This window comes from Chaetodon trifascialis, chromosome 7, assembly GCF_039877785.1.
Source record: "Chaetodon trifascialis isolate fChaTrf1 chromosome 7, fChaTrf1.hap1, whole genome shotgun sequence".
Taxonomy (NCBI): Eukaryota; Metazoa; Chordata; class Actinopteri; order Chaetodontiformes; family Chaetodontidae; genus Chaetodon; species Chaetodon trifascialis.
The window spans coordinates 29,481,017-29,505,891 of NC_092062.1; the positions used below are offsets into that span (position 1 = coordinate 29,481,017).

The 24,875-nt window shown below is 45.7% G+C and overlaps 1 protein-coding gene across 1 annotated transcript; it reads right to left on the minus strand.

The window, feature by feature from the left end:
- Nucleotides 1-586: 586 nt before the first annotated feature.
- bcan (brevican) lies at nt 587-22,829 on the minus strand. Its single transcript, XM_070965543.1, has 15 exons — nt 22,680-22,829; nt 14,125-14,207; nt 13,070-13,462; nt 11,648-11,822; nt 11,032-11,159; nt 10,497-10,790; nt 8,584-9,546; nt 7,274-8,056; nt 6,885-7,127; nt 5,657-5,767; nt 5,412-5,570; nt 4,270-4,352; nt 4,016-4,160; nt 3,716-3,898; nt 587-2,878 (listed from the first exon to the last, which is right to left on the minus strand). The coding sequence occupies exons 1-15, from the start codon at nt 22,694-22,696 to the stop codon at nt 2,727-2,729; spliced, it is 3,912 nt and encodes a 1,303-aa protein (XP_070821644.1). The 5' UTR covers nt 22,697-22,829; the 3' UTR covers nt 587-2,726.
- Between the last annotated feature and the right edge of the window lie 2,046 nt (nt 22,830-24,875).

Consider the following 24,875-nt stretch of genomic DNA (forward strand, 5'->3'; position numbering starts at 1 on the left):
GTCTTCAGGTTTCTGCATCGTGTAGCTCGTCCATGAAGTTAAACGTGTTAATGTTTAACTTAATGAATGACTTCACTTGTGGTGCATCGTTAACATTAACAGCACGTAATTCAGCAAATGAACACAAAAGAGCTTCAAAACAAGTTTGCAGCCGCGAAGATGCGTTTGTCTCGTCATGATTCGAGTATGTAAGAAAATATTAAAGCGCCTGTGCGTCGGATTTGAAACTTTAGCGCTCTGGCGGCCTCTTGTGGTAGCATTAAAAAGGACGGTTTGGCTGACAGTTAACGGTCAAGAATTGTTTTACTTTAAACAAGGAAATTCAAGCAGAAAGTGAATCAGAGGAGGTAAAAATCTGAAGCAAAGCAAACGATAATAACTGCAAACTTATTCTGAGATTTCAAACTGTCTAATTATCTCATAAAGTGACAAGAACGATGCAAAGACGAGTACAGTCGTTAAGATCAGACGCTTTACTGTTAGTCATGTGATCATGGCGTATTTTACAAATGTATCTTTACAAACTATTTGTATGTGTTCATTTCTACACAGGCAACAAGTAACAACAGTAAAAAATCAGACTGTATTTAAAAAATGCATTTTATTTCTCCTTTCTCATTGGATCCATTTTTACTATGTTACTCCTACTTGTACACTTATTTAGTACGAGTTCATTAGATCAGCCGTTAACATCACCTGCGGTGTTACTGTCAGAGTCTATTACAGTACTTCCTTAAAAACTAGAAAAGACAGTTGATGAGATATTGTTGCATCGTCAAAACATCTGCTGTCATCTCAGAGCAGAACAGCGACGTACGCACATTTCTGATTAGGATACTGCGTTCTAATACACTGAAGTACAGACGCTACAGTACAGTACAGTTCAACAGAGGGCGACACCTGAATAAAAAGCACCAGAGGACGAGCAGAGTCAGCGATCTGCACTCTTAAGAAAGATGTCGTGAGGCTGAAAGCTGCTCCTGTTCGTGCTTTCTCTTCATCTGCAGGAACAATAATCATTATAAAAGAACTGAAGGTGAGGGCGCAGAATGTTTCTGTCCGAGGAAAAAACAGTGGTTCATTCATCACGACGTCTGCTCACGTTAAAACTGCACTTACAAAACACGAAGAATGTTTTATGTCGATAATAATTTCATTGAGGAAAGAGAGAAGAGCGTCTCCTCCACATTCACCGGCACAGCAGAGGCTCAGTCTGATTGCCCACAGTCACCTCAGCTGTGATCAGTGGCAGGACTCCGCCTCCTACAGGTGACTAATTAGGTGTCTCATGGAGAACAGTGAGTGAGCTCGGCACAGCACCAGCTCCACATACACACCTCATTTCCACCTGCTATCAAAATATGATCTGTTTTTGACAACAAGAGACTCTTTAAGGGCCGCTATGATGTGCAAGACCAGGGTCACATGACTGATGGAGGCGGCTGAGCTAGCGCTAATGCTAGCAAGCGTCTCCACTGGCTTCCTGTCTAACACAGCCCTGCATGAAACAACACCACCCCACGGTGCAGCAAAGTCTGCAAAGCCCATCATCCAGATAACGACATTTCCAATTAACAGCAGGTGTGAAAGCAAAGGCATCAGGTAACGTGTCCACATACAGATCACACGTTAACACCAGCTGGAAACACGATCTGAGACGTTTGTGCCAAAAAACTGAGTTTCCAGATGTCAAGCAGCTGAAGCAGCTTCCTGTCCCTGTCCTAAGCGTCAAGGTGTGATGTCTCCACCTGCAGCAGTGCGTTTCCTTCTGTCCTCTGAAGTTTGATTGAATGAAAGCGTCTTTTTCAAGAGTGTCAGACCGCATCAGCTCGTCACATCGACACAAAACCCTACAAGAGCGAAAAGAAGGAATCTCCCAGACCTGAAGGAGGCGGGCTTTAGTGTCAGACCAGCTGAGGCCGAGGATTAATTAACTGCAAACGATCAGGAGCAGAAACATGTTAGAGTAGTAAAAAACAGCATGTGCAGCTGCAGCAGTCAAATTCAAAAATTCAACTTTGTCATGGAACAGGGTGATTTTCACTTCCTAAAGACGGTTAAATTTAGACAGAAAACAGCTGCTGATTATGAAAGTAAAGCGCAGCACAGTTACCTTTACTTTGTTTGAGTCAGTACGTGAAGTGAGTACACTGTAAAAGACAGAACTGTATGTGTTTTAAATATTTCTGGATCCCTCAGCGCCTCACATCCTGTCCGGGACGTTTTCTACTTTACATGATAATCTGCATTTAATTTGGTTTATTTAGGGAAACACAGGCTGATCGATGATTACCTCATTTTAAAGATGATCAGAACTGGCTCAGAAATATGAACATATTCTGATGTTGATAGAAATGAGACTCATTCATTCATTTGCATTTTGTTAATTAGATTCCAGGTTTTTTCTATTCACGTGAATGATGAACTGTGCGATAAGAGAGGAAAACAAGAACGTTTATGAGCCAACAGAAAGCTTTTAATCCAAAAACAGACGGATGTTGAATTAAAGGGTCGTTGTTTTGAACAGTGTGAGGATCCTCTCTTATCCCATGTGACAGAAATACAGACGGAGAAGCTTTCAGGTTTGGATGTTTTTCTTTGTCTCAGTTGGCTCGATGACCGAATTCAGGAAAGCTTGATGTGACGGATTTGATTTCTACAGTTTAACTAAACGCAGAAACAGAAGAGCTGGTGCATTGTTCAAACAAAGAAAAGGCAGGATGGCTTTAGACGTTCCACTTAATGTCCCAGAACTGTGGAGCTGCTTTCTGTGTGGCTGTGCCCACCACCTCCATCTCCTCCATCACCTCCATCACCTCCATCACCGGCTCAGGCTGGTGAGGCAGTGAGGTAACTGGGTCTGCTTCCATCAGCTGGGCTGGAGGAGGGACACAAACAGAGAAGCACAGGATGAAGGATTTCTCCATGTTTTCTTATACATTACCCACAATGCAACTCGACCGCCAACAGTTGGATTTAGGTGTGTTATGCTAGCAGCAGCTAGCGTAGCCTCGAGCAGGCTTCAGAGGTCTGTAGCTTCGTTCTTTCTTCACACACTCAGATATTTGACATTTTCAAACTTCAAGTCAACACTGACATCAGCTGAGGCGATCTGTCATAATTTGGGAAGATTTCTCTGGAGCCATAAACACACTTTAATGTGTAAAACTGAGTTTCCCTTTAAATGTTCAAGCTTGACAGGTGATGGATGCAAACTCTGACAGCATTAAAAGGTTTTTACTTTCGAGTTCAGTTTGTATTTTTGCTGATTTTTTTTTTAATTAACATGAACTAAAACCTTTAGTGGGTCTTGAACCTGAAGCAAACCCTGCTGTCAATGTTTCAGTTCTCTAACTGAAACGTCTGACCTTAAACTTTTAAAAATGGATGTAATTGCAGTTGCATCCACCCAGTCACACAGTCAGTTCAGGTTAACCTCACAGTATTTCACTTTGCGCTGCAGGAGCATAATGTTTAAGTTGTGTTTACATGATATTTACAGCGATTTTTGTTCCAGTTTCACAAAGATTTCTGAGATCTTGCTCCAGTTTTGGAGATTTTGCCACAGAGAAGTCCTTAAATGCATTCTGTGTCTGTCATAAGGTCGCCTCTGACAAAGCATGAAGTCATTCAGACCACATTCCCTCATGAGCTTGAGCTCGATTAGTGATACCTGTCTACGGTCAGGGGCGGGGAGGTCAGGTGAAGCTCTTACTTGGCATGCAGGTGATCAGCGGCTCCTCCCATTGGCCGCCAGGCAGACATGTGACTACAGGATTCAGTTTCTGCACAAAGCCCTCCTCACAGTAGTACCGCACCTTGGTGTTGGTCTCATAGCGCGACCGCTTCTTCCCAAACACCTTAGTGTTTGGCACTTTGGGGGGTTCGCCACAGGATGCTGTGAGACGGGAGAAAAATGGAGAAACAACTTCTCGGATCTTTACCAGGAAGGCGGTTTTAAGAATAAAATGTTAGAAAAGGTGTATTAAGGTGTATACAAATACAGTGGACTCACAGAAGCCCTTCTTGCAGGTGTAGGACAGGTGGTAGTTGCACGGCACGTCGCTCCAGCGGCCGCCGTCGTGCCAAACCATCACTGCACAGTCCTCACCGGACAGGAAGTAGCTGTCGGGCTGGCCTCTGTACCAGTTCTCGTAGAGCTGACGGAGAGCAGAGAAGATAGGAACAGAGTCGCCAAAGGAAAAGGGAGGATTAAACACAAGTTCAGTGGTTCTGTCAGCAGGTGAACAAACCGGGTTCTGGACTCACCAGAGGGTTCCCATCTGACCAGCGGAAGTCTCCCTCAATGGTTCTGTCATTCAGTCCAATCCACTGATATTCTTTGTATTTGTCTGCAAAGGAAAAGGGTCACTGCATTGTATAGACAGAGTACTGTATATACAGTGTGTGCGGTCACTTTACTATGGCAGCATCAGATGTCACAAAGGATTAAAATAAATGACAACACTCTGAGTCTCCCTATTTTGTATTTCCAGTATAAATAAAGTTGTAATAATATCAAATGTGTCCTCACGTGAAGTTTTTACTGACAATCATTTATTATTGTTCACACCCGCCAGGAGTGACCGTCCACAGATTTTAAGTGCAACAGGAGACGGCTGCAAAGCTAAGTCCTGACTTCAAAGGCAGCAGATCTCATTGTGAGCAGATGCATGACTATAATAAATGAATCCCAAATCCAAGAATTAAGGATCCTGAATTTGATGAGAAGCCTGAGTAAAGAGATGAGCATCAGTGTGTACGATCCACGGCGGCTGCCCACACAGTGAAAAACAGCCAGCAGAGGAATGTCAGATCACTATCTCATCGCCGTGTTACCAGACCAAATACCAACACCGACTTCAAAACCGTGACTTTTTCCAGGAAAAACCAGATTCCAGAAGAGGGAAGACATGAAAGCTTGTTGTGTCTTTAGTTGTTAAAACAAACTCATCACACACTGAACTTCTCAAGAGTCTGAACCGGAGGAATGTTGAGATTTCTACTTTGATACCTGCTGCGAGAAATATGTCTGAGCAGCAGCCAATCAGCTGGAAGAAACAGCCAAATCCACACAGTCCTGTAACACTCTTTTATATGTTTTATTTTATGATATTGTAAAGGTTTGAATGATTTGGTTCATTGGTTTTGAAGTAACTTTATATTCCACAGTGGAAACAGTTCATAGACTGCCGGCGCCTTCATGAGTGTCTGACAGTAAACTTGAACTGTCATTGGTTGAGTTAAACCTCAGTGGGCTGAACCTAAGAGCTGCTCTTTTACAGCTGAAATCATTCATTTTCTCCACGTCTACTTGCTGACCAGCTGTGTTTCCTGAGCTCAGAGAAACTCATTTAAGTCATGAAACGCTGGTCAAAGTCAATGATGTCCTTCGGGGTTTTGAGGGTTACCGTTGATGTAGTCCTGCTCCTCGGGGGTCATGACGGACAGGAGATGTCCGCCACACATGCGACAGTGCTGCTCGGCCGCCTCCCAGCTCTGCCTCTTGGTAAAGTGACGATAACAAAAGCCCTGAAACTTCTCCCAGCCGGGCTCGCACGTCTCCAGGTCTGCATAGGACGGACACGGAGTGAATGAAATCTTCAATCAATCAAGATTTTGGGTCCATATGTTTCTCAGAAAGCTGATACTGAACCTGTCCGGCACAAGTCTCCTCCATAACCGGGCAAGCAAAGGCACCTCGTTGGTTCTCCGTCGACACAAGTGCCTCCATTCAAACAAGGGCTCTCCAGGCAGGAGTCTGCAGCTGAGTGAAGACAAAGGAACCAACAGAGCAAATCAGTCTCTGTCTCAGATATTCAAATAAGCTCTGAAAATAATGCAGTTTTAGAAGAAAACTGTGTGGAGACAGACAATATTCTTTGTTGTTATTCATTTCATTAAATGTATGTGAGTTCACTTTCAGGACAACAATCATTCCATCAGACTTGATTATTTATTAATATTGAGTTTTGAACTCCCATAAACAAATTCAGGAGTTTCAAAAAGATCAAATACATTTTTTCTGACTGATTTCTAACCATTTTTCAAAAGGACATGAAACTGCCTTAACAGGAGTCACCAGCAGAGGGAGCGCTTACCTCAGGTATGGGATCCACTGTTGGGCGACTACATGTTCCAGTTTCATTGTTAAAAAACAGTTTATATGATTTTTACAATGATGCTTTGGTTTAAGACATGAATAATATTTTAATAATTGAAAAGAAATCGTGTTATTTATGCAACAACACAGTAAGTGTGGGAGTTTAAAGATAAATGGAGTCACAGAGGACTGATCCAGTTTTCCTCTCAGCATTCTTCAGTTCATTTAAAGTAAAGAAAACACTTTTTAATCATCATTTTAACATCTAAATCAACATAAAATACTTTTTTAAAATAAATACTGAACAGAATAAACTATCTGGGTATCCTACATGTCTTTTTAACTACAGATCAAGTTCGCACTGCAGCAGAGCCGAAGACTATCAGGTCTTTGAATGTCAACGATAACATTAATCAGTGTTAGTGCTGAGACTGGGAAACTGGCTTTTACATAATATTCCCCATGAAAGAGGAACAATTTACAGAAAAGAGAGTTTGAACAAATTAAAGCAAGACATTTTAATTTGCAGCGATTCGCTTTTTTCTTTGGCCTTTTTGACTTGAAGAGTCTGAAAGAATCTCAGTTGTTCACTCTGTTATTCTCTAAGAATTCACTGAAAACGTGAAGCTAATCTCTGTTGTGTGAGTCAGCATGAGGTAAATCTCTTTCCTGACTGGGTATTTTCAGAGATGCGTGTTCGCTCTTCACTGCTAAAGCATGCTAACGCCAGCTGACCTTCCTGTTGGCCGACAAGCGGTGCTTGGTTATGGAGGACAGCTACCTGGAATGCCTCCTTGCCTTACAGCGGACACTTTGGCAGCAGGCAGCGAGGCGGCCATGGCGGTCTGCTCCTCGCCGCCTTTCTGAAAATGCTCTGGGACCACGGTTGGACCAGTGATCGTCACATCACTGGTGTCGGTGGCGAGCGTTGGACCAGTGGTTTCCTCCTCCTCCGGATGCCACGTGCAGATTTTAACTGGCTCATCAGTGCTGGTCTCCCCTTCACCTCCCTCTGATCCAGCTTCTGTTCAGACAGTTTATCATATGATCACATATGATCACCATATTGACAACTTCAGGTCATGCTTGATGCAACACAACACAAAACTTTTCGGAGACACTTTGAAAGCTCGGGGTGAGTGTTTAATACCTGAAATAGGTTAAACTCACCATGGATTCTGCTGCTGCTGGTCTCAGCCATGACCTCTCGCTCCTTCGAGACATCATCTGATTCGTCGGTGACGGGAGGCTCGGCACTGTATTCCCGATCGGAGCGAGACTCCTGCGGCGCAGAGGACGAGGGTTCTGGTTCCCAGCTGGGTGTGAGGGTCAGATGACGAGGGATCAGAGTGATTTTCACATCAGATGGAGGAGGCGTATCAGTGCCAGCCTCACTGTCAGCTCCCTCAGAAGTGTGCTCTGTTGAAAGAGGCGGATTTGTTAGCAGGAGTTCTGCTTTCACCTCTGGACTTTCTCCAGACGATTCACCTGATCCCTCTGGGGCATGTTGTTCCCTCCCCTCCGGTTCAGTGTCAGTGATATTTTGGGTTGTGCTGAGGAAAACTTCAGGGCTTCCTCCTAATCCCTCCTGCTCAAATTTGTCCTGGATGTCCTCCAGAGGTTCGGCCCCAGATGAAGCATTGCTTTCAGGTAGGAAGGTTATAATCTCTGGGGAACTGGCTTCAACCTCCACAGACGGGGTTACAGATACAGGGGGTGTCAACAAAGTGGCTGAATCACTGTGTAGGACAGGAACTTCTATACTGGAGCTTGATTCATGAGCGACTGTGACGACCTCTGCTGTTGGGATTTCAGCAGGATGGATGTGTCCACTCTGCTCGGTCAGATCATCTGGTTCTGCCTCCTCTGAGGTGCTATGTGGCTCCTCATCATCATGATCAACTGGGATGGAAGGCACAGTTACACCAAGGTGGGCTTGAGTAGGGTCAGAACCTGTCAAGAACAGGGATTTTCTGAAAATATATCTTAAAAATATATAACCTTTTGTAAAGCACCACCAACTCGTCAGAGAAGTGTAAATCTACACCGTCATCTCTACTTACCAACCTCTGCAACCCACTTCCTGTTAGCTTAGATTAACACTAGAACAGCATGCAAATATGCTAATATTAGCAATTAGCATGTTACACCATCATGCTTGATGTTACCATGCCACTAAAGGTTACATGCTAAACATTAGCATGTTAACACGCTTACTGTGCCAAAGCGAAAATTAGCATGTAATAGATTTATTTATTTTTGCGAACAGTGTTTACAATATAAGACTCTCTCGATTCTTTATTCACCCAACAATTTTGTTGCGTAGTGTTAAAGAATTTGTGAGAATGTGAGAACTTTACCCTCACAGGGTCACTAGCAATGGAGTGACTTCTAAAATGGCCTAGATGACCAGAAAACTGATGAAAGCCACATATAAGGTCACCATGACGTCCTAACTTTAATACTCACTGTACACTTACCTGCATCAGACGTATAGACCAGTTCAGAGGTGATGGACGGGTCCACACCAAGCAAACTTGTGACTGAGTTTTGTGTTTCTTCATCTAAAAGAGGATCTGCAGTCTCCTCTCCAGACTCCTCTCCTGTTGGATGGCTCTCAGGCGTGCTGTTGTCAAATGATGGCAACAGGGTGGTGGAGTGAACACCTGTTCCCTCAGTGTGTGGTGAGGCAGTCAGCGCCGATATCTCCTCAACAGCACCAGCGCTGGCCTCCTCTGGCTGTCCTGAATCAGCATGAGAGGTGCTGGAGTGGTCGAGCTCAGTTTCAGAGGCGAGTTCCAGGTGGACATCTGGAGTGTGGTCCTCTTGTAAAACAGGAAGGTCGCCCTCCTGAGGAACCTCTGGAGAGCTGCTGAGGAGCTCATTTGCATCAGCTCCAGATGTTGCATTGTGACCTGGTGTATCCAGGCTTTCAGTCACAGAAACGTGATGCTCTGTGGTCTCCTCGCTCTCTGCAGATGATGTTGCATCAGTTGTGGGTAGAGTGGAGTCTTCACCAACGGTTAGCACACCATCAGCCTTTGGAGAAGTTGTTATGTGAGACTCATGATCTGCGTCTGGGTTTTCTTCAGGTGCTGGCTGGTAGGACTCTGGATAGCTGGCCTTCTCTATTAGCTCCAAGGTGTCTTCTGTGGGTAAGTGCTCTTGATGCTCAGATGGAGGAGTGACAGGCTGCTGAGGGTCTACCGTCAGCAGTGGTTCCTTGTCATAACCCAATGTTGGGGACTGAGCCTCCACCGGGCCCTGCTTCACAGGATTGGCCGTCTGGGCATGGTGGACTTCATCGCCCCACTTTACCGTCACCTCGCTCAGGCTCAACTCCTCCTCTGAGGGATTAGTTAAGAAAACAATGTCCTGGCCAATGTCCTCTGGCTCAGTGGCAAGAAAATCCAGAGGGGATTCTGTGTAAGGGCCATTATTGCCTAGAATAAAGAGCAGAGTCAAAAACTGTTATTCTTAAGGTCCAGGATTTGATTGGATCTATTCCTAATGCCACCAAGGAAAAACTACCTTTTTAAAACACTTCAGTTCCTCACAGCAATAAAGAAAAGCAGGCTTCTCATTTCCTGCTGACCACAGTGGATTTTGGCAGCTAAATAAGTGTAGCAAGCTAATGTAAGCTAATGCTAATGCTCAAACCACGTAATGTCTACATGGGAGCAAATGTACTGCCATCAAGTTTGGCTGAAGTTGCCTGAGTGTGAAATTCCCCCAAACAACTGAGCATTGAAACCCCACCAAATAATGTAGAAAGCTAATAACATCCTGACTGCTTTTGGCTGTAAGGCTTGGGCACTACTGTAGGTAGTAAGCTAGTTAGCCAGACTTGCTAACATTTGCAGCTAACGTTGGAGCAGATAAAAGAAGAATTTATTCCTCACGTTTGCTCTTGTGCTTTAGTTTTTTGAGAGACGACAAAAAAGACACCACCTTGCAAACTCTTGAGATGTTGAGTATCTTTCTTCTTAGAGCCTCGCGATCATCACGTCAACATGTGGAGAACTGCAAAGCTTGACAGGAGTTCTGCTGCCTAGTTACGGTTACTGCGCTATGATTGGACAGCTACTGTTTGGAGGAGGGGTTTAGTGAAGGCTCAGTTGGACCATTTTGGCTAAATGTGGTCTCTCAGTTGGAGCAGTCCTTGTACCGTGACTGATGGTGTTTCAGACACAAATACAGACAAGAACACAGACTGAGAGCAGTTCCACCAAGACACAGATTTTCCCTTCTAACCTTCTCCGAATGTGTGAGTTGGATATTTTTTAAATGAAGCACAATCATCCAGTTTTTCACAAGAAAACCCCTCAAGTTTTATCTTGTGAGACCAGCTGCTGGCTCAGAGAACAAGGCAGGATCACAGGTCGGCTCTTACTTCTGAAGCAGTAGACGTCATGTCGAGTGTGAACCTCTGGGAAGCCCGTCTGGTTGCTGTAGCGATAGACAGTTCTGACCCCGGGTTCGCCACCTCCACAGCGCTCTCTGGGGGTGACGATGGGGTAGCGCACGCTCCCGTCCGCCAGCCAGCCCGGACTGCAGTGGTTCAGCCCATCATTCCAGGCTGCGTACAGCTGAGCTGTGGTGGTCAGCTCGGCACCATGACTCAGACAGTAAGCCTTGGCCTCCCAGAAGGTGAAACGCTGGGGGGCGGAGCCATGGAACACTTCACCTATATGCAAGGGGACAGGTATCACTGAGCGGTCAAAGCAGAGTGGTAGATGATATATCCCTTTTTTCATTATTATTTTTTTACAACCTCACATTAGAAGTTTTCTCCTCAGTTCGATTTACTAACTTTACTGTTGTGATGTTGAGAGAGGGCAGCTTTAGGTTGTAAACAAATGCCCACTAGCACTGATGTTGCTTGTACCAATTCCTGCAATTAAAGTTGTAAAAAGTAAATTTCTTACCGTCGATATTCTCCACATAACAGTAGACGTCATACAGCTCATCAGACTCTAACAGTCCATAGTTCCTCACTCCCGGCAATCCATCCATGTCCCCAAAACAGCCCTCTCTTGGCATCTGAATGGGATATCTGTGGAAGGAAACATGGCATGGCACTGAAACTCTGAGTACCTCCTCCTCTGTAATGGCAGCACTCCGAACATCACACTTGTCTGAGCTCTTCTTTGAGTGAGTGTTGAAGTGGGGAGAAATGTTTGGTTTCAGCTCAGGTGAGTGCCTCTCAGCTACTTGATGTTGCGATGTGCAGATGCAGAGAGGATATCAAATGTTAGCTGGCTGAGTGGTCCAGTATCAGCCCTCCAAACTGACCGACCCCCGTGCTGGATGCCCCCCCAGCCACGTGGACGGCAACATGTCGACGCCAATTTAGTGTTGTTGTTTTTGTTGAACTGCGTGAAGGATCTGGACTGTTGCCAAATGTGCACTGAACATCTGAGAGCCTCTAATCATAATTCTACATAACATGAAATGCACAGTTTTTAAGCTAAGAGGCCACTTGATCCGGCGCTGAGTGATGTGTCCTGTTTGACATTGGACCACGTTCTCCTCGACGCTCACCTCACCGAGCCGTCTGAGAGCCAGCCTGCATCGCACTGCTCGTATCCACTCTGGTAGGCGGCCAATAGCTGCTCTGGAGTGGCAATTTCAGCCCCGATCTCCTCGCAGGCCTCTCTGGCCCGCTCAAAGGTAAAGGCGTACCGACTGGATGCGTCACGATAATGGAACACCACCCCTGCAAAAACCCCAAACAACACATTTATGAATTCTGTCGTGTTTGATGTGATCAGTCTGCAAAGATGCACTAGAGGCAAGGTGGCATGCAGAGAGTAGGCGTCCGTAGCTTTGAGGTAAAATTCTAAAACTTTGCATCAGTGCATGTTTCCATCAAGGAGGACATTATTACATAACTAAGCACCAATAAGTACAGATAATTCTGCCTTTTGTGTTTTTGTGTTTTTGTGTTTAGCTTCAACAGCAGTGCAGCAACTGCACGCAATCAAAAGCTTTCTTGTCACATGAGCAGAGAGGCCTGCACGGCTGCTCTCTAACTGCTGCCCATGTGCAGTGTCCAGTGATCAGTTAAGTCTGAAAACATCACTGTTTCTGTGAGTGTGGAGACCTGATTTACAGCCATCGTGTAAACGTTGCCCTGAGACAAACACACTCCTGCATTCAGCCTAAAAACACAAACCAGGTCGTATAAAAGCCTCGTTTATTGGATAAACAATAAACAAGTCTGCGGTCACCAAACTGCAGCTTCTACTGTTCATATTTAATGCAGACACACTGGAAGCACCATCCAGAGCCTGATTTATTAACTCACAAACGACTGTGGTCAGAGAATCTGTTGCTGTGTGAGGACACTGAGCGAGACGAGCGCTCATCACAGATGCTGATTGTGTTATAACGGTGCAGAAATATGAGAGACACAGCAGCGTTGTCTCTCATCCAGAGGTGTTACAGCTGTGAATGTATCCCAGCAGACCCCTCTGTGTTCCCCTCCTCGCCCTCACCTGCACACACGCCTCCTATCAGCTCATCCACCTGCAGTATCTCCACCTCAGCTCTTCACCAGATCATTACTTAAACCTCAGTGGATCATCTCATCCCTGCAGCTGCCAGATGTCCACGCCATCAGCCCCAGGATGAGTAACTCCTCTGCAGTGTACGTTTTCTTAGCCGGCACGACTCTGTCCGCGAGCTCAGCACAACAAGTCGGTTTGTCTGACCTTGATTCTTTTCATGACGTCCACTGAATGTCGGTGACTCAGAGCTGAGACGAACACACACGTCTGTTCTGTCAATGCTGTCAAACCATTTTAGTTAAAAGTGTGACCGCAGAGGTTATTTCTTGTAGAAAGCAACTCGTTTAATTTGGGCCAGGTCTCACTGCTTTCTGTATCAAAGCCAGACTTTTTTAAATCCAGTACATGAGGCATCAGGCATCATACTTTTATTCACTCGCTGTATCAGTCTCACCTTTGACCTTGACCTGAGCCACGTCGTCAGCGTCCTCCAGGCCCTGCTGCACCTCGCAGCGGTAGAAGCCGGTGTCGTTCTGCCTCAGGCTCTCCAGCCTCAGGGTGAGGTCGGCGGGGGAGTAGGCGTAGTTGAGCAGCGAAGCTCGGTCTTTGTAGGCCTCGCTGACTCTCACCCTGTCGCCGCGGGCCACCAGGATCTCCGTCTCTCGGCCGTGAGTCAGAACGCTCCATTTGACCCGGGGCAGAGACAGCACGGCGTGGCGTCCGTTGGTGGACGGAGACGGGGGCGGATGGGCCAGAGACACCAGGCAGGGTAACGTCAGAGAGCCGCCCAGCACGGCGAACACGGGCGGGGTGGTGGGGATGGTCACGTGGAGAAGCTTCGAATCATCTGAGGAGAGGCAAGCTTTAAAGTAAGAGGTAACACTTTGAGAAATGTGCTGAGACTGTTCGCTGCGGAGCGAGGATTGATGCCACTCTCATGTCTGTGCATGCAGATCGATCTTATCGAAGAGGGGGTCCCAGATTCTCCACAGAGAGCTCACAGTAGCCCAGAAAGGACAAACCAAACACTGACTCCAAAGAGCGTGCTTCATGGTTTCTGCAGCCACCATAGGTGAGGGTGAAATGAGGATGTTCAGTTGGTTGCAGTGTGCAACCTCACCACTAGATGCCTCTAAATCTACACACTGGTCCTTTAAAGCTTTTACAGCAACTTTTGCACCAAAACTACTGATTAATTCCTCGTGAGTGGAGCTAAAGGCACATATGTTATAATGCTGTGAGCTTGTGGCGTCTGTCTGTTGACACACCTACAGGAACAGATATTCAGCTGTATCCTTCAGCCATCAGTTAACCTTGATTTTCTGCAGGGACTCTCAGACACCCTTGCAAACAGCCTCAAGAGCACATGTCAGCAAAACAGTGAACAACAGCAAATGATTAAAGAGCACCCCGCTGCCCTTAAAGGTCAGAGGTCGAGTATGATTTAATGGACGTCGGTGGTGGATGGTAGCGGTGAGCGTGACGGGGACGGAGAGGCAGGGTGCGTACCTGACTCGTGGTGGGGGGTGGAGGACGACGGCAGGACGAGGAGACAGATGGCACACAGCAGCGCGGGTAGAAGCACATCCAGGCTAAAAGACAAGGGGGGGGGGACAAAAGGTTTGAACTTGAAATGACAAGAAAGGCTTTATAGCAAAGCATCTCATTGGTTCCTTGACATCACACAAAGCTGCTCATGTAGCAAAGCATCATTTTCTATAAGATCATCAGATGTTTGCAGTGTGGCCGTCCTGTGAGGACCACGTATCTCCAAAAAAGTGTGACGAGCTCAGAAAAACAGGCTGTTTTCAGCTTTGAGACGATGCTTTTAAAAGAGTTTACTGAGCTGAAGAGGACATGAAGGAACTCTTCATCCTTCAGCTCAGCACAAACAGCAGAAATCTGCAGATTGAGACGCTGATTTATTAGTTTACTTTTGACCACAGACGTGAATTCAGACACTCGCTGACTACAGAGACAAAAAAGAAAACACATATAAAACTCTATGTTGTTTTTGCTTGAAATGAATCAGTGATTTTGCATTTTCAAATTAATGCAGATAAACTAATTCTTCATTAATCAAATTAATGAGTAACAATCCTTCACTCCAGCAGCTGTCAGACGGTTCACCTCCAGTCTTTTCATTTACATGCTGTGATTCTGACACACGATCCAAAAAAGAAATAACGTTGATGATTTTGTTTCATGATGTGAAACGATGAATTTTAAGTGTGCGCAGGTGTCTGAGTGTGTGTGCTTAGTGTGCTTGGTGTGTGTGTGTGTGCGTGTGTGTGTGTGGGCTTGTGTGTATGTGTGCCCATGTTGTGGGGACATAGATGGGTTCACACAGCCAGGCAGTTAGAGCAGTGGTTATGGTTAGAGTAAATGGAAATGAATGGAAGTAATGTAATGTCCCTGTGTGTGTGTGTGTGTGTGTGTGTGTGTGTGTGTGTGTGTGTGTGTGTGTGTGTGTGTGTGTGTGTGTGTGTGTGTGTGTGTGTGTGTCCTTGGACCTCTCTGCTGTGATTCAGACTTCAGGAGCTGCAGACTGTGATCAGAATTCTGATTCCCTCCAAACTCCCCGGAGGGTCGGACCGAAGCCCAACCTCCAACTTAACCAGATTTACCGTCATCGCGGCTCCTTCCCTCCTCCAGCCTGCTCGCTGCTCTCTGTCCTGTTTGTCTTTGTTCTACCGTAATCCTGCTTCCTCAGCTTTCTCGTCTTCTCACAACAGCAGCTGACAAACACACTGAGCGACCGCCTCAGACTGCCTTTACAAAGATCTGACAAGAGAAAGACTTTCTATCAGCAGAGAGCTGCAGGACGGCTCCAAACGGCAGCGAAGAGAAAAATCTTTACTAAGATGCCAGGAAATCTCTGAGTCCACCGAGTTTGTCCAGCAAGACATCAGCTCATGTCTGCTGTGGTCGTTTTGGGAGTAATCGTTACTGTACATTTATGTTTTCTTAAGGATTAAAAGAAAAGTATTCTTCATGCATGTTTGGTATCATGTGTCACTGATGCTTCGGCTCCACAGTCTTCCTCCACTTTCTTCAAATCTGGATTCATTTTTTTCTCCAATATCTAGAAAAGAAGAAATTCACGTGACACCATGTTTTCTTTCCTGTCTGTCTGTCTCTCTGGTTCCTGTGGGACCAGACCCTCTTGAAAGACATGAAGAAGAAGAAGAAGAAGAAGAAGAAGAAGAAGAAGAAGAAGAAGAAGAAGAAGGAAGTTGGCTAAGTTAATAATACTGTAAAAGAGTGTGTTTTTAAAAAAATACATAATGTCATGTCTTTCGAGAGGGTCTGGTCCCATGGGACCGGTCCATCCCTCAGGTCGAGTCCCCTCAGGGGTCTGCTGCACTTCCGTTTTGTGGAGTGAATTTGCAGCATTTCTCTCTTGCAGTTGTTTTGTGGGTTTGTAAGTTTTTGCTTCTGCTTCGTTTCTGTGATTGCAGCATTTTTCTCTTGCAGCGTTTTTCTTTTGCATTTGTTTTATGTGTTTGTGTTTTTGGTTTTGCATCATTCCTGTGTTTGCAGCGTTTTGCCGTTTGCGGCGCGTTTGCCCTCGTCAGTCACCGTAAAAATCCCCCCAAAGTCATGAAGGTGACGTCGTGCAGCTGCAGAGGGGGCAGAGGGAACCAGCAGCAACCACCAAAAGTCATGATAGATGGATCTGCATCGTGTTTTCTCCACTGGAGGGGAACCGTGGAGGGCGCTCTATCACGTTTAATATATGTGGGGGCACCATCGAGCCACCACTGCCTCAAACTAGAGCATCAAACACTGTTTACATCACGCTCTGCTAGTCCCAAATCTGCATCTCTGCAGAAGAGGCAGAAGTGAACAAACTATCAGAGAAATGAAAGATAAAGTAAAAGCGTTCGTGTGTTTGCAGATGACAGAACGCTTTTTGTCAGTTGAAGCCAAAGCAAACAGAAAACAGCTGCTGGCCTCTGACGCCTGAAACCACCCCGAGGAAGCAAATCCAGACTCTGTAATCTTTGATAGAAGCTCTTTTACAAGAAGCCCGTGGAGAGCAGAGAGGAAGAGCCTCGATCAGAGACGTCACAGGGACTGTCAGAGTCCTTTGACTGAAGGGAGCGTTAAACTGAAACGACGAGGAAATGAAAGTTTGTTCTGTGGGTCTCAGCAGAGACACATTTCTAATCAAAACAGGATTAATAAATAATCACTCAGAGGGATTTTAATGCTCCGTCGTTTCAAAATGAGGGCTTTGAAGAAATCACTCGGGATGAAGCTGCCTGTTCAAATCATTTCACTGAGCAGACGCAGACCGCCGTGATGTTACTAACGTCTTTTCTGTCACTGTCATAGATAATCAATACAACACGAGGATTATCAGTCTTAACGGCCAATTAGATCCCGACTGGATGTTTGAGGCTCGTACAGATTTAACGATTGAGAGTCGGAGCAATATTCATATTCAGACACTTTTTACGTTCACATAAATCACATCAGCCTTTACATAAAGTTTGGTTTTTAAAGAAGAAGAACTAAGAGGCAGGATGAGGCGAGCGGGACGATTTCCAGCTGAAAAACCGACCCATCAGCGCTCTCTGGTGGACAAACTGTGTCCTCCAGGCCCTCCAACACATCTTTGACATTTCTTCTTCTACTGATACGATATTTGTGACGATCGAGTCACTCTGATGAATTCTTCAGGTTTCACTGCAAACAACAAACATTTATGGTTCCGTTCAAAAGTGGGAGAAAAGATTTCAGAAGTCCAGGTTTGTTTGATCAGCTGGAATCAAAACTGAACGAGCAACTGTGTCAGAAAGTTTCTGATTCTTTGATGAAAAGTGAACTGAAGGCGAGAAGAAGTCAAGTACGACTCCAAACTGACGATGATGACGACTGACTGATGAAGAAACCTGATGAGGCAGCTTGAATTAGTTCAGATTCTGGGTCAAAAACTCCTTTTCCGGCTTCTCCTCCACAGCTGAGGCCTCTGGGTATCGCTGCGTTTAGAGAGCTCAGGTTTTATTTTTATTTTTTATTTATTAAGCTTCACAGCTTCAGCGGTCTCATCCACAAGCACTGCTTTTTTCTGTTTCTATTCATGATCGCAGCTCACAGCAGTGCATCTTCAGAGGCGAAGAAAATAAAAAGGGCACCTGTTGCATGCGGGAGGGCAGCAGCACGCTGCGTTCACGGACCGGCTGCTTTCAAAGGAAAAAGAGTGCTGTGTTTGGCAAAACTGCACCTGCAAAACCGAACCTTGCATCTGAGTGTTTGTCTGTTTGTTAGCGACCCGTTTCCTAAAGTCAGACTGATCCAGGAGCCTGAAACAGCCAACAAAGAGCACCTTTAAATCACTGGCTAAATAAAAGGTGTGGGCCGGTGTCTGAAACCAGGCTGGAAACACAAAACTCCCGTTAGAAAAGTTTAAAAGTTAAAGTGAATAAATGATGTTCTTTAAAAGTGACTTTGGCCAGCACACAAAATTACATATTTTTACTGTACTATATATTCTTTACTGTGTTATATATTTTTCTACTGTGCAATAGTACAAAGACAGTGTATTTTATTATTCATATCTCGCTCATGTGCTGTTCAAATCCACTGTGAAACTGAGCCACAAGGAAATATTCTTTTCTGTTCTATAGTGTTTAATGTACATCGCCTCTACTGTTGATTATATTTTCTACCTTTTTATTGTCTATTTGTCCTCTTCTTCTTATCTCCTACTGTTGTAACAAGTACATTTCCCGGCTTGGTATCAGTGAAGTCTTGTCTCATTCTGCTCTATAATAACCTGAAAAGGCGGTGGGTAACTGTCAGCCTGCTTTCAGCTTCTCTCCACATGAAATGGACATAATTCCTCCTGACAATCCTCACTGACGTCTGACTTTTCAAATCCTTTCATCTCAAACTCACCAACTATGTGTGTGACTCACCCTTTCACTTTCTAACACACACACACACTCACACACACACACACAGGTTTTCCTATGGGGCAGCAGAGCAGGCAGAGTTGCATCCCAGGCAACACCAGAAGTGCAAAGAAAGGCATCACAAGTGGCTGAATAGTCAATGACTTCACCTTGAGGGAAGCGGCGGCAGGGCCGGCCGAGAGGATGTTTGACCGAGTTTGCCAGGAAAGGTCATTCGAGGCCGGGAGGGGGGGGGTGAGGAGGAAGAGGGGGGAGGAGGAGGAGGAAGATGGGGGGGTGAACTACATTCTTAAAAGACTGCAGCAGCTTTGTGGGAGTTTGGCCCATTTGTCACTTTAGCCAGCGTGTGATGAGAGTGTTGCTGCTCCAGCAAATAGCCCGATGCGGCACGCTTTAGCATCCAGCACGACGCGTCCTCATACCTGGACGACAAACCCGATCAGCCTGATCGAGATTCGATCAGCTGTTCTGCTGGAGGACGGACTGAGGGACTGAAAAGCTGAAGATGAAAGTTCGATCTTGACCTCTCAAATTAATTTTGCTAGATGTTTGCTCAGTTGTCATGATGAACCATGAATCCTCTGTCATGTGATAATATCTGGACATCCAGCACGCTCAGGGGAGGGTTCCATTCAGGTTCACAATACAGTACTGTATTAAAACACAGAAATACAGCGTTCAAAGTACTAATACATCTTTCACACTGGACAAGAACACAGTAACACTGGGCTTTGTCTTGAGGGTCACATGACTCTGCGTTAGTCACAGGTATTAATCAGCTCCAGCTCCAATTAGCTGTGACAGAAACAGGTGGACGTGACATCATCATCAACATCATCATCATCATCATCTCTTAAAAGATGAAAAAAAGTAGATTTTGGTCTCTACAGCTAACTAAACAGCGGATTGATGAATCTCTACATAACTCGCTCATTTAAACCATTTAGCTCAGACACCTGAAGCAGGTGCTGAGGCATGACTGCGATCTGACACCTGGACGCCATGTTTTTAAAGTCCCGCCCTCACAGCCCACACGCTGTTATTGGCTGGGGGCTACATACACACCCACTACCCAAAGGTTCATGGCCAGAGACGCCCCAAACACAGCAGGAGAGGGAGAGGCCAGAGACCCCGCAGATACAGACCCCACCACAGTAATCAGTCAAGCTGCGTTCACAGACAAACGAGGCGATGGCGGTGAGTTTTATTTGAGAGGGTTTGCTTCGATCAGCTGATTCCCTGTGAGAGTCTGAAGTGCAGAGGAGACTCTTTCACACACATCCACACAGCTTCGCTTCCCTGCCTTTCAGATTTGGGTTTGGGGTGCACTTGGATCAACTGTACCCCTCCGCTTTCTCATGGCAAGGACCCGAGGTGTCGGACGGGGGGGCACTGAGTATACAGTACAGGTCCCTCGTGTGAGGAGGGCCCACAAAGAGACTGGAATGAATAGCTGCTGATTTGGGGAGGGGCCCACAGAGAAAGCCTGTATACAGGGTCCAGACTTGCGTGCTACACCCCTGGCAAGGACCACCACCACTGCACTGCTGCCCCCCGGGCAGCTCCTCCATCACGCCGGCCCACCAGTCCCACATGGCGTCACCTCGAATGACTCGGTCTGCCCATCTCCAGGGGCAACCCGAACCCCCCTGACAGACAGAGTCTGACAGGAAGCGGGGAGCGGCCGGGGAGGGCTGGAGGCCACGGAGGCCTCTCAGAGAAAAGAGTGGCAGAGAGGAATAAAGAGGTTCAGAGGGAGAGACGGCGAGCTCACAGGAAGGACGTTAGCTCACCAGTCAGCCTGCAGCAGCAGCCGTTAGCTGTTAGCCATTAGCCGTTAGCCGCTGACTGTGTGTGCGGGAGGTGAAACTTTGAAAGAAGTGACAAAAGCCATAAGCTACAAGACTGTGTGTGTGTGTGTGTGTGTGTGTGTGTGTGTGTGTGTGTGTGTGTGTGTCTGCATCCCACAAGCTGATTAGGTGAAGTGCTTTGAGTTTTAAGGGCTTATACTTCAGACAGGGCGACAAAAAAACAACAGCAAACACGGCTCTGGTCTGCACTCATTTAGCTGGAGTCACGCTTCAGAGGTTCAGAGGGAAACTTACTGAGGAGCTCCAGACAAGCTGCAGCAAACAGGGCGACCTGCTGCACCCACAGAGCCCACTGAGAGACCACTTACAGGTTAAACACACCTTTCACACGTGTGGCAGAAACAGGTCTCTGATGCAGCACTCAGTCTCTTTAACATCATCCTACAGGACAGAAGCTGTCGCTCAGCTTTAGCACGATGCAGACTCAGATCTGAGCCTCAACAAGGCGAGAACCAAACCAGCATTTTATTACCTCACACCACTGATGCAGCGACACGTTTCACAGGCTGAAAGATGTGGAACGCTCCAGAAACACCTGTTTGGATCGTTCCACAGGTAAACAGGCTGATTGGTAACAGGTGAGAGGATCATGGTTGGGTGTGAAAGGATGGAGTGACGTTCACCACTTTGTGAACACATGAAGGATGAAGGAGATGAACACATGAGCTCAGAGACACGCCGTCAAACTCTTTTCATCGATTTCTTTCTCTGCTGCAATTTGATTTCCTCTTCTGGGAATCGTGTTTAGGACTTCAGGATTTCTGAAAGGATCAACGTCATTCATTCATTCATTCATTCATTCATTCATTATTCATTCAGCTTTCCATCATGAAAACATTCAGCCTGTTCGCACTGAGCTCTCTGTACGTGGACTCATCCTCCTCTGCTTCAGCTCTGCGCTCTGAGGTTAAAACTCTCTCTTCCTCTTTTAAGGTTTCAGGGTCACCTTCGTGTACAGAGTCGCCCCGTGTTTGGACAGTAATAATCCCGCTCTGCTCGCTAAATATGGACGCAAACACCCTCAAATTAAACCTGAACGAGCACTTCACCTTCATCCTGCTGTGGTTTTGTTTTATTTATTCATGTTCAATGTGCTGATACATTTTGTGTGTATGTGTGTGAGACCTGAGCCTCTGCAGAGTGTGTCCTCACACACTCTGGATCCTGTTGTTATGACTCATTCTGACAGTGATAATCAGCCTTTACTGTTTATTGTCTCCTGGTTTAAACAAACCAAATGATTCAGATGTTAGCATCACCCCTTCAGAGTAAACTCTGTCACTGATATTAAAAAACAATGTGAGCTTGAAGTTTATCAGTTAAATGAATCAGTTCAGTGTGTTTATGGCTGCAGGCGTCATCTTTGCTTCTGTATTAATTCAGTTTAAAAAGCAGATTTTTCTAAAAATATATAACATAATATTTATTTCATCTAGGAAAATGACCATGTTAGGATCCTCTCCAGGTGTGTTTCCACAGTCAAACCTTCACTGTTCAGTTTATGGTAAAGATCATCTGTCAGGCTTTGTGGTGTTTTGTTTTTATGTCTTGAATAAAAAATAATAAAAATTAAAACCACGCTGAGCTGAAATGAGCTAACTGCTCCGTATGGAAGGCTGCATATTTCTAAAAGCTTGAAGAACTCAAACTCAGGTTCCTTCGATCAACATGTTTCATGACAGCATGATTTGGCCAGTGCTGCCATATATTATTATTATTCCACTAAACTCTCCCAGAGACACTTTCAGTCTTAACTTGGTGCTCAAAATTAAAGTAATTATGGTAAAACTTTAACAGACCTTGAGTTTCAGCACATTTTCTCCACAAACAGTCAGATTAAACATTGAACAGCTTTAAAATATGATGCATTTGTGTGTCAGAGCAGTTTAAAGTCGCTCCACGTCGACCAGCCACAACATTAAAATACATGTTCATGCATTTATGATGAAGGACACAGTGCATAAAAACAGTCTGAGAGAAGTCAGTATCAGACCATAACGATGATGATGATGATGATGATGTCAGGCTACAGTCTGGTGTTGGTACTTTTACTGACTTCTCTGCAGCTGCTGACAGCTGATGCTTTCACCGTTACTCACGCGCAGCCTGATCACGCGCACATCACGCCTTTCTTTTCGTTTAAAGGTTGTTTTCAGTGTGTTGTCTCTGAAGCTGCGCGTGCACAGTTCAGAGTAAAAGACAAACAGATGGAACAAGTGAAAAGTCTAACTGTCGGTCTGATTACGTGGCTCAGACGTAAAGGACTTACTTCATTTTCCTCAGCATCAGCCGTCGGTGCGGACTTGCAGAAGCGGTTCTTCGCGTCCTCGCGGAGCCTCCAGGCGGCTGCAGGTCTGATTCCCGACCACGAGTCCTTCAGCAGCCGCTCAGAGCTGAACGAGCGACCGAGACGGAGGCTTTGAGGAGAGAGGAGGAGGTGAAGAGAGGAGGACTCGGGATGAGGGCAGTGTTAAGGGACCCACACGGACCCTCCTCCTCCTCCTCCTCCTCCTCCTCCTGCCCAGACAATCCTAATCCCTGCTGAGGTGGAGGCTCAGAGGTGAACACATGAATGTAAGGGTGCTTATCAGTAATTTTTCAGTTTTCTGTCAGTGAATGCAGATCTGACAGAGTCTGAAGGTCTGAGTGAGTCTGAAGGTCTGAGAGAGTCTGAAGGTCTGAGAGAGTCTGAAGGTCTGAGTGAGTCTGAAGGTCTGAGAGAGTCTGAAGGTCTGAGTGAGTCTGAAGGTCTGCAGAGGTCTCAGATACCCTGAGGGGTGCTGTGGTTTGTCCTTCAGATGTCCTCCCTCAGACACATCACTATTAAAGGTGCAGTAAGTGACTTTTTCACAGCCACTAGGGGGCAGAAGAGCCCCACAACAAGCTGACAGACACGCTGCCCTTTAGCTGTGGCTAAAGGCTAACACTGTGTGAGCAAACCTACAACGTTAGCATCCGTCCACTGGAAAAACAGAAACAATGCTAATGAGGCTAATTCCCAAAGAAACTAATGGAGATGCTAACGTCTCGTAAGAATCAGTGTCTCATTTTATAATTGAATGTGTTTGCGTGAAAGATGTCAAAATAAGAGCAGGGGAGGTCTTTACGGTGGTTAGTCCTCATTCTGTTTTCACTGCTCGCTAATGCATTTAACGCTGAAACAACCCTTTTATCATCAGTTACACTGATTAGACAGATTTATACAAGATGGAACATCACAATTGTGAAATAAGTTATAATTATAACATGAAACTTTAGTCATCTAATGCAGGGAAAATTAATTAAATGAGTAAAATATGAAATATATGAGAGCAGTAATTGTTCCTTTAGTGAGGGTCTCACAGGATGCGCTCTCTTAGCTCTGTTTTTGGTCTCCACCAGCTGCTGAGGGAAACATCTGGTCTTTAGCTGCTAAATGCTGCACTGTGTCCACCAGCTGCTGTGCTACTGTCCAGAGGGTCTATCAGGGCTTTGATGACAGTGGAAGTGTGCAGTAACGGTGCCGTCAAACCAAAGCAATTCACTGAAAGAGGCTGAGAGATACAGAGATACAGAGATACAGAGATACAGAGCTACAGAGCTACAGAGATACAGAGCTACAGAGATACAGGGCTACAGAGATACAGAGATACAGAGCTACAGAGATACAGAGATACAGAGCTACAGAGATACAGAGATACAGAGCTACAGAGCTACAGAGATACAGAGATACAGAGATACAGAGCTACAGAGATACAGAGCTACAGAGATACAGAGATACAGAGCTACAGAGATACAGAGCTACAGAGATACAGAGATACAGAGCTACAGAGATACAGAGCTATAGCGCTACAGAGATACAGAGATACAGAGATACAGAGCTACAGAGATACAGAGCTACAGAGCGGGTGCTGATGGTTTTCCTGCAGTGTCACAGTGTGCAGGAACGAGTTGCACAACAACAACAGTAACTTGTCAAGTCAGTTTTATTCTAATAGCCTATTATCACCAATCACACACCTTCCTCCAGGGGTGTGACAGTCTGAACCGCATACAGCAGCCTCCATCATTGACCTTCATCTCTGTACAGACCAGAACACCAGCAGCTGTTTCAGATCACCTCCATGTGAAGGAAACCTCAGTGGCTCATTCAGGTCCCACCTGCAGACTCAGAGACTCTCTGAGGATCCGTCAGCTCAGGCGACACCTTTCACACTACACCTTCATGTTTAATATGGAAATATTGATCCGTGGAGCCTCAAGAACTTTAAATCATCCCAAGAGACTCGTGAATCTTTTTAGTGGGACAGAAACGGAGCGGCGTCCACTCAGACCGAGACAGCGGAGACTTATTTCTAATGGATGGTGGACCGTCTCTCATCATCTGCTGCAGAGGCTTCTGTAACCTCCTCGGCTGCATGTGCAAGGCAAACTGGCAATGTGCAAAATGGACAAATTCCTGGTGGCTTGGCAGCAGGTAATAAAA